The 10,906-nt window shown below is 32.3% G+C and overlaps 1 protein-coding gene across 1 annotated transcript in view; it reads right to left on the reverse strand.

The window, feature by feature from the left end:
* LOC117179605 (F-box/LRR-repeat protein 14) overlaps positions 1 to 9,904 on the reverse strand; it is a 33,292-nt gene extending 23,388 nt beyond the window's left edge. The window contains exon 1 of the mRNA XM_033371586.1: positions 7,485 to 9,904. Within this exon, the coding sequence (XP_033227477.1) occupies positions 7,517 to 9,043 (1,527 nt within the window). The 5' untranslated portion in view covers positions 9,044 to 9,904 and the 3' untranslated portion in view covers positions 7,485 to 7,516. The remainder of the gene's footprint in view (positions 1 to 7,484) is intronic.
* Positions 9,905 to 10,906: the final 1,002 nt, after the last annotated feature.

Genomic DNA, 10,906 nt, shown 5'->3' on the forward strand with positions numbered 1-10,906 from the left:
CTGGTACAAATTGAATAGTCATTGGAACTAATGGAATTGTTGTGCTGACTAATAAAATAACAATGCTATATCTTACTAATAATGAATAGTTGACCCAACAAATCTATTTCTTCAGTTTTTATTGACGCTAGTGAGAAACTTGTATGATCTTACTGATTTTTCCCCTATTTTCCGGATTATGGATTTGTTTAATTGAATGTGAAAGTTAACTCTGAGGACGTTTGTATTTAGCTTTCGGTCTTTGATTTCATCCAATCAGCCACAAATGACTCATTCGTACTTGAATCTGAAGCGTTTTTGTAGGCATTGTTTTACGTAACAGGCGAAACAACTTTTAAAAGTGGTAAATATAATAAAACTTCTCTATAAAGGTGAAGAGACGGAAAAAAACTCGAGGACACAAGATTGTTTACCTTTATTTCTATATTAATTATTAACTTGCAATTGCGAAATTGTTAAAATGTTTTCAATATTCCCCGCTTCTTAAGTAATTTCAATTAATTCCGACTAATTGTTGACGCGGTCTACTATTGCCATATTTCACTTACATAAAAGTTGGTCAAATTAGATTAGCATTCGTTACGCTGTCTCGTGACAGTGGGTCTGCTTGCTTACAGCGTTTACATAAATTGCGAGAAACTGGTAATACACGTTCTACTTCATGTAAAGCACGTTCTCTTTTCAGACTCAAAAATCTATAAATATCAGTAAATGTCAAAATTTCAACTTCACGAATTAAGTTCGCTTATTTGTTTGTCAATTTGATATAAATAATTACAACTTTAACGATCGAAATTATCGCAAAAAACACAGAAAATAGGGTATTTGAAAAAAAATAAGGAAATAAATCCTTTCCAATAAAATTAATGTAGGTACCTTATAGAATTCAATATGAAATTCTGCAAATCCTTAAAATTGCAAGTCAAAATATATTTGTCGTCGAAATGAATTTTCAACCAGAAAAGTAAGATTGAGTAAAAAAGTTTATTTTAAGCCAAGAAAAACGAATTTCCAACAAAATACAGGAATTTCCAAGCAAATTGTTATTGTTTCTTCTAAAAAAGGTTAATTTTTAACCATAAATGAAACAGTTAAATTTTCACTTAAAAAATGAATTTTCAACCCAACACAAAATAATTGAATTGCCCACCAAAGAGACGAATACTTAACAACTAAAAATTAATTTTTAATAAAAAGATGAATTCTCAAAAAAATATAATAGTTGATATTTTAAAAGCAAAAGATCTTAATTCTTAATTAATATTTAATCAAATAACTGCACTTGTAAGAAAAAAAGATGAAACTGTGATTAAAAACGATCAATTTTCAAAAAAAAAAAACAAAAAAAAAACACAATTTTCAACCAAAAATGTGTTTCCCACAAAACAATGTATTCTTAACAAAGTAGTTCAACTTTCAACCAAGTATTTAAATTATTCACCAAAGCTTAAAAATATAATAGTTGGTATTTTAACCGAAAAAGATTTTTATTTTAAAGCAAAGACAGTTGAATTCTTGAAAAAATGTATTTTTAACAATTCAACCAGTGTTTTTTTAAAAACAAAAAAATGATTTTTCTAGAAAGTAGTCCAACGTTCAACCAAGTACTTTAAGTTTGGACAAAAAAGATATATTCGCAATGAAGAATATAATAGTTGATAGTTCCACCAAAAACAGATTTGAATTTTAAACCAAAAACAGTTTAATATAAACAAAACAATTTTGAACAATGTAAGCACTGGAATTTTCAATTAAAAAATTAAGATTTAAGGAATAAAAACGAATTTTCAACTAAAGAGATGAATCCTTAACAAACAAATTTTTTTTTAACAAAATAGTTCAAATTTTGACCAAGTAATTCAATTTTCGAGTAAAAAATATGAATTTTCATCGAAAAAAAGTTGATACATCCACCAAAAAATATTTTAATTTTAAATCAATAACAGTTCAATTTAACCGAAAACCATGGATTTTCAACAAAAAAAAGTGGATACTCGACGACAAATAATTCAAATTAAAAACAGTTGAATTCAACTAAAGGAAAAATGAATTTTCAGCAATTCAAACAGTAGAATTTTCAGTGAGAAAATTAATTTTCAAGGAAAAAAGATCAAATTTTCAACAGCCCAGTTAAATTTTTAACCACAGAAATGAATCTACAAAAAAAAATGTTCAACCAAGTAGTTTAATTTTCAATTAAAATTTAATAGTTGAGATTTCAACCAAAAAAAGAGTTGAATTTTAAATGAAAAATAGTTAATTTCAACCATAGCAATTTTTAACAATTTAAACAATGGAAATTTCAGTTAAAAAAATTAATTTCGAACCAAAGAAAGATTACATTTTTTACCAAATAGATAAATCTTTAACTAAAAAATTAATTTTTAACAAATTAGTTGAACTCTCAACCAAGCAGTTGAGTTTTGAACAACAAATAATGAATTCTCAACAAAAATGGAATAGTTGATATTTGAACCAAAAGATATTTTAATTTATAATCAAAGACAGTTAAATTCAACCGAAACCCATGAAGTTTGCGCAAAATACTTGAATTTGCAAACCAAAAAAGGCGAATTTTCGACAAAAAAGTACAATCATAAGCTTAAAAGGCTGAATGTTTTATAATCCCGTCGGCTTTTAACACCGAAATATGAATTTTCAACCAATTGAATTTATAATCAAATAGTTGAAATTTCACCCTAAACTTCTAGAAAGTATGAAGAAAAAGAGGAAATAATTTAAAAAGCAGAAAAGGGATGGAAACGGGGGAAAGGGTGAAGTCTGTAATTATTTAAATCATTGACTTTTGGGACAAATTCCAGAATCATATAAAATAATTTATTATTATTATTTATACAATACATTCAAATTTTAAGATTCCGATTCAAAACCCCCGAAGCTGAACAATTAATAAAAAATAAAGGATAAACAAATGTAAAATAATCTTTTTATTAAAATCAATTGAATCAATCTCAATTATTTTAATTAAAATTGAGAACCTAATTGAATAATTTTTTATTCGAATTCAACAAACTGAAAAATTTAGAGCCTTCACAGTAATAGTATTAGTTTGAATCACTCAAAATTCAATAAATTTAAAATGAAATATTTAAACTTGTTTTGACATAAAAGCCTTGGTAGTTAAATAATTTCAACCAAAAATTTAATAACTAAAAACTTTAAAACTCAAAATAAAAAATCATTATTTTATTTTTTACTTGAAAGTTCTCTAAATTAAATATTTTAAGCTCACCCTCTTGCAAATTAAATTTGGTGAACTTAAAATTATACAATCCCAGCTAAAAATCATAGCATCCACGTTTTGTATTTTTATTAGAAATATTTAAAACAATCATGCTAGTATAAAATAATAAAAAGTAATAAAGAGGGATGATGGTACATTTTAGTAATTCAAAATGCAAGGCGAAAATATTTTCTCAGCCCAATTTTACAACTATTGTAGACCGAAAGTTCCTAAAGTGTGAAGATTAGATATTGAATAGTATCTTTCTCTTTTATCTATAATAGTTATTGCCAGTTTTTAATTTAGAACGAAGACTGTTAAGCTGTTAAATTAAGGTGTAAAGCTGTAAGAGCTTTCATTTTATGGTTTTTGTGATCGTAAAAGCAAAGATGTAAATTGTAAAGTTTGAACCTAACTACAATAAATTTTATGATCTCCGGGGATGAACCAAGGATCTTCCTAGGCTAGGCTAGCTGGGTCCTAGGACCTCAGGTCCAGCCCTTTTCTATTCTAAGTACCCTGACTAAGTCCTAAGTACACAATAATGCAGGATACTTTACCGTTAAAAGGACAGGTTAGTATAGAATCATGCTTTCTTCGAAATTACCGTGACTGTACTTAATAGTATTTCTACCAGACTTATTTTGTATTAGTCACTCAAATATTTCTATATGCTAATTTGAGATACTCTTTTTAATCTTCCATGGTATGATTTTTTGGATTCAGATTTTAGAAAGTTTGAAAATTCAGATCTGTATCTGGGAATAATTAATAACTTTCGTTTGGATATTAAATCTTATTCAATTTTTTGTATTTGGTCACTGTTGATGCTTGATTCAAAAATAAAAATACTGAATGCCTTGTGAAACTGGAGTTTGAGATCTAATAAATGTATATCTATGAAAAGTGGTAATACTGGTTTTAAAAATATAGAACTTGTTTCTTGAAATCACTGAATTGAAAAGAGGAAATTATTCAGACTTCTAAGTATTATTCTCCTGATTGCATAACTACATATAGATTATTTTCTGAATAGACGAATACTAATTATGAATAATAGAACAATTCAATTTTTATTTATTGATAATGCTTTTGTCGCCTTTTATGCAAATATTTGGTTCAGACTCAACTACAATTTTTGTTCTTGTATAATACCAAAAAACTACACATTAGGGTGGGTTGAATTTCTTTTTTTTTATTTCTATAATTCACGGGGCCTATAATTTTGTAGCTACCACAAGTATATCGCAATTTTGAGTAGCGTAGCCAGAATTTGTAGTCGATATTATTACTAACATGTCCTGACTGATAAAAAAAAAAACAATTTTATTCAAAAGAATACAAAATTTCAATAAAACTGACCAAAAAAGATTAAAATTGATCACGCGTTTTTTGGCAATATAACCTTTAGATTTAGAATGAGAAGAACAGACTGAAAAAGACATATCTTGACCAAGTGAAGACCGAAAGTATCTATACCGGTTTCCAGAAAAAATTATAATACGTAATAGCTTTCTACTCTGTTTTTTTTTTACTTCTCGGCTAAATTTTAATAAATTTTAATTAAATAAAAAGTGAAGTAATTAGTCTTAATTTTGAACTAATTTCACTATTTCAATGGCAGAAAGTTGGCAGAGAAATAAAAAATCAGAGATATTTTGGGTCATACCAAACATGGAAATGAAGCTGTTCTTAGTTTTTTCATTTGATTTTAAAGAATATATTTTATGTACCTGAAGTTCCGAACGTTCAAATTAACGATTTTTTTTACTGATAATTATGTAAACTATAAAAAGGGCTAAAGTGTTTGTTTATTTATATTGGAATTCATTTATTATTGAAACAGAATTATAATACATATTTTAAAATGCAGTTGCAACAATATTGATGGATAAAATAAAAATGGGAAAAAATATTTCGTTCATTTGAACATTCGGAACTTGAGCTACATATATATTTTGCCAAAAATGTGTGATTTTATAAAAATTCGATTAGTATTTTAATGGATTTTAAGAGTGTTTAAAACGGAGAAACTCGTAAATTTTAAATAGTTTTGATCAGTTTTAGTGGAATTATTTAGGAGGGCGGGTCGAAAATGAAAACTTTTGGAATTAAAAATCAATGCAACATGAAAATGGAAAGCATTAGGACCCTAAAAAAAATGTATTGGGAATCTATTGTATTTATAGTTTATATAATTATAGTTTTATATATTACATAGTTTGTATAATAGATCTATTTAATATTGATCAATTACACAATATTGTGGTAAACAATCGAAATTTGATATTTAATAGAACATTATTTTAAAGTCCCTGGATTTCAACAGAGGTAAATTAAATAGGAAATAAGTCTTGGAAAATGGTTGATTAAAAGCTGCGAAAAAAATGAAGACTTTTTTGTATTCAGAAATTTTTATAAAATTGAAACAAAAAAAAATTGAAATGCAAAAATCTATTTTTTAAATATTTTCATCCGAGCGCGGGTTACCCAGCTGTATATCTATCGATTCCAAATTAATTATACTTTTTTAGAATCGCAATGCGATAGATGGATTATATACATTCTTAAAAGTTAAAAGTTTCGGTATAAACTACTTGTAATAAATTTTTAGATCATGGGAATTTTTTTAATTAAAATAATTTTCATCTTCGTCTCACCCTACTATAAATTTACGAAGATACATTTTGAAAGTAGTTCAACATACTTGAATTTTGAGTTTTTTTTACAAGTACTTCAACATTTAAACAAGCAGTTGAATTTTTATGCAAAAAGTTGGGTTTTCAACAAAAACATACATAAACTTTCAACTAAAATGATAAATCTTTAACAAAAAAATTGAATTTTCAACAAAAAAGGTTAATTTTCGATTGAAAAAGAATAATTTGGATTTAAAAGAGGAATTCTCAGCTAAAAAACGATGAATCAACCAAAAAACATAAAATTTCAAAAAAAAGATTAATTTTCTACAACTTGCATAAAGCATCAACTAGAATTATGAATCTGCAACCAAAAAGATTAACTTTTCAAAAAGTAATTCGACCTTTAATCAAGGAGTTGAACTTTTACGCTAGAAAGGTGATTTTTTAAGGTAAAAATTATGGATCTTAACAAAAATGAATTTTCAACAAAAAAGTATTATTTTTTTTACTGAAAAAGAAGTATTTTCAGCAACGTTCCTAAAGAAAAAAAGGAATTTTGAACATACATGAATTTCCCATGTCGCATCTTCATCCAAAAAGATACTTAAAAAAAATAGTTCAACCTTTAATGAAGTAGTTGAATTTTATACGAAAATTATTAATGTAATTGAATATTCAATGCTTTTCGTCAAAAAAGAAAGAAAATGTTACCCAAACTGTCATATTTTTAAGCCATAGAAGAATTTTCTAGAAAACAGTTAAAAATTTCATCCCGATAACAGGAATAATTTGCAACTAAAAAGTTGACTTTCAACCAAATATTTAAATTTTAGGATGAAATGATTGAATTTTTATCCAAAATAGTTGAATTTTCAACTAGAAAGGATGACTTTGAAATCAAATTGTTGCATTTCGATCAAAACAGTTAAATGTTAAACAACAAAATGGATTTTCTATCAGAAGAGATGAATCTGCAGAGATGTATGAATATTGAGATGCATCTCAATCTGTATTTTGAACAGAATAATTAAATGTTCAATACAAAATTTGAACTTTTCACGAAGAGGTAAATTATTCTGAATCAAAAATATCATAGTTGACTTTTTAACCAAAAAGGATCCACTTTCAACCAAAAAAGATTCCATTTTTAAAACTTTTTACGTATTACGAGTAAAAGTGTAGGTTTCCTACGTAAAATCTACCATCTGATTCTAGTTTCAAATGTTTCAATAAATCGTAATATCCCTCCAACCGAGTCCAATTTTTAAAATGTAAATCTTCCAAAATGAAGTACATTGAAAGACCTCATGTGATGAAAATCTAAAAGTAACTCCATATTTTTCCTGTAAAAAAAACGGATAAAAAAAGTCAAGCTCGTTAAAAAAAATCTCCCATAAATAAACTCATAAAGTCATAGGGCAAATAAAAGCTCGAATCCACCAAAAAGAGAATCCGATGCAAACGCTATATCAGCTCCCGCTGGTGGGCTGCAAGCATGGTTACCTCGATTTGAAAAAAAAAAGGAAGAGTGCGAGAAATAAAAATCACGTGTTCGCGCACGTGTGTGCGCGACGTGGTGCACGCAGTCAGATACGTACCATTCTCTCTTTGAGTCGCCGGGGAACCACTATCACCGTACATGCCACAGTCCTAGATTCAGCGTGCTGAGTTGGGGTAGCTTCATGATTCTTTCCAAACCATTCGTCGTGATCCTCGTGCACCCGTACAGATCGATGCACTTTAAATGTTTCATACTATCTGCAATCGTATGCAGTCCTTTGTCCGTTAGTTTACTACACTGTCCAATGTTCAGGGTCTCCAGATCCTGAAGAGACTTGGCTATCTTGCAGATCCCCTCATCGCTGACCTGGCACGCCGAGAGCGACAGGAACTTCAAGTTGAACAAACCCTGACTTATGTGCACCAGCGCCTGGTCTCCGATCTTGTCGCAAAACGACACATCCAACGACGAGATCCTGCTCCCGCCTTCAGCCAGATAGGCCATGCCGATTTCCGAGATGTTATCACAAGACCGCAAATCCAGTTCCTGCAAACTCGGCATCTTCGCCAAATACTTCATCCCCGAGTCCGTAAAACAGGAGAAGGAGAGATTGATTGACTTCAGAGTCGTCAAGCCAACAGACACATATCTCAAAGATTCGTCACTCAGCTTCTGACAATCCTGGAGTCCCAAATGCTCCAGCAGGGGAAGATTACCGTACGAACTGTCCTTATTTAACCCCGCCAGGTGTGCTATTCCATTATCCGAAATGTGCCAACAACTCCTCAAATCGAGTTTCTTCAGTTTCTTCAATCCCCAAGCGATGAGCATTAATCCAGTGTTTGAGATATTCCCACAACCGCCCAAATTCAGTTTCTCCAGGTTCTTCAAATATTGCGCAATCTTCCCAACGGAAGCGTCCGTCACCTGCTTGCAGAGCGACAAATCCAACTCGGCCAAAACAAGGAATTCTTGAGACAGAGCATTCGTCAGTCCCGTGTCCGTGAAGTTAAAACAGCCAGAAAGACTGAGTGCTTCGAGGTTGGGCATCCCCTTGAAGACTTCCCCGAGTCCCTTTTTCAACGAGAGCACTTGCACCCTCCTGATGCCCCTTCGGACCAGACTCGTGAAAAGTGCTGGTGCCTGCCTCCGCAGGTGCAGCCTCGCTTCGACCCCTCTCCACACAGACTTGTGGTAAGCTGCGTCCCTCCAGGCTGAGCAAACCTGTGCAGCTCGACCCCTTTCTCGCACATCCAGGTAGCTGAAGATATGAGCCAGGATTTCTGGATACAAATTGGAAACATTGGTGCTAGTGTTACAAAAAGTTGTCGTCTGAATTCGGGGACGTTTCGAAGTCGGGCCCTCGATGTGAGTTAGGCACAGGTGCGTGGAGGTCGGTGCGGACCTCTTGGTGGCTGTGATCGTCCCGCTTTCCTGGCGAGTATTCGCCGCGGCCACGACCTTCGCAACCGCGGCCGCGGCCGTGTCCAGCGAATCCGTCGCTTCGTCCGTCGGCTTCTGCTTCTTGTGTAGTGGCGACGAGACCACCAGGTGAGGACGATGGAGCTGGTAACAGTGCCCGGAACGGTGTATCAGAGTCGCCCCACGAGTAGGCGTTACCGCCGGAAGTTCTGTCATCAGCTGGCCCTCTTCCATACTAGGATTTGCCCTTCTCGTGGAAGACTTCAATCCGAGCAGTCCCCGATCCTCGATGGCATGGTTGCGTGACGACAAAGTTCGATTCAAAAAGCCTGCGATCGAGAGAAAAAAGAGATGCGATGGAGAAAAAAAGAGATGAGAAGGGCGAATAGGGGCGGGGTAAGGAAACAAGAAAACCGAATGGAGCAGACGGTCAGAAGGAGACGGAATGAGGGCTTGGAGAGTGCGTGAGTGTGCGTGTCCGCCTTGCCTGCTTGTTCCTTGTTGGTGAGCGACGGGTTTCAAGACGCCGAGGCGAAAGCGATGCACGCTCTTCTTCCTTCCCTCGATGAAACACCCTCAATTTTCGCAGAATCTGGTAGTCTAGAATTACTCGTACTTTTGACACTACCCTCAATCCTACACTCTTAGAAACAGTCTACACACACTTCAACTAGATTTTCTGTGAATTCTGGAAGTCCTGTTTTTCGGAGCACTTGATTTCGGATCTAGTTTTTCGAGTAAGATTGTAGATAATTATATTCCTTAGAGCCGGTACTGATTGTGAGATCACACGCACTACGTGGGTTGGAATAGTAGGACTAGTCTCGTATCTCGCAATCATCGATAGATAAAGTGTAGAGAGATTACTGAGGTATTGGAGTAATTAAAAGAGTTCTTAAGGTTTCTGAGCCATGATGGAGTACTGGATTTGTTTCTAGTGGTGGGTTTCGGAAGAGAAGTTTATGGAAATTTGATAACGCAGAAACTAACGGAGGATGACGTACCACTAGCACTAATCCGGATCAACATTCAAATTCAACACGCTTTCGGCCGCGGAGTGGCGTGGACTGGCGGACGGACTAGACTAACCAGACTGACTAACACTGCACTGGCTGCCTCTGGTGTCTGCCTCTGCCTCTGTGCTTGGTTCCCTCGCCTCGGTCTTTCGTTTCTCAGTCCCAGTAGCGTAACTAGTGCGATCGATACGTGAGCATCGATAGCCTCAGCAACCTGCAAAACGTTACTTTCAAATATAAATAAAGACTCTAATTCAGCTTTTCTACGATATTTCTACTTGATGGAGGTTTCAAATATTTGAGTCGGTTGTAGAGATCGCAGGGCAAGAGGAGCTCAAAAGCAGGGATTTAAAGGGAAATAGGGTAATTTTTCACGATAAAGGGAAAAAATAGGGGAAAGCTTAAACATTTATTTTTAAACGTAGAAAATAAGAAACAGTCTTTTGGTTAAACAATGTAATTTTTTCAAATAAGGGGCCGTGCATACATTACGTGAAGTTTTTTTCTAAAATTTTGAACCAAAAAATACCAATTAAAAAAAAAATACATATGTTTTCCAAAAAGTAGTTTAATTTTTTGAATGTGTCTAGCCGAGCTTATGGAATATATTGGAAAGTCATCGCGAATGTCAGGAAGACGAGACGATATGTTAATTTGTATGCTAAATAAAGAAATTTAACCAAAAATGAAATAATTAAATTTTCATTACAAAAAATTAATTTTCAACAACAACAAAAACTAATTTTCAGTCAAAATTTTCAGTTTAAAAAGATAATATTCTACAATAAAAAAACGATTTTCCACAATGCATTTGAATTTTCAACCTTGAAAGCTGGTATTTCAACGAAAAATAAAATATTTATTTATTCGACAAAAAAAAATATTGAAAATAAAGGACAGTTCCACTTTTAACCAAAAAAGATTAAATATCTGCGAAAATAGATGAATTTTCAACAACAACAAATAAGTTAATTTCCATCCAAACTGTTGAGTTTTCAACCAAATTATTAAATTTTCAATTTAAAAAATTATTATTTAATAACAACAAAATAATTTTCAAACTAAAAAGACAATTTTTCAA

This window comes from Belonocnema kinseyi, chromosome 9 (assembly GCF_010883055.1).
Source record: "Belonocnema kinseyi isolate 2016_QV_RU_SX_M_011 chromosome 9, B_treatae_v1, whole genome shotgun sequence".
NCBI lineage: Eukaryota > Metazoa > Arthropoda > Insecta > Hymenoptera > Cynipidae > Belonocnema > Belonocnema kinseyi.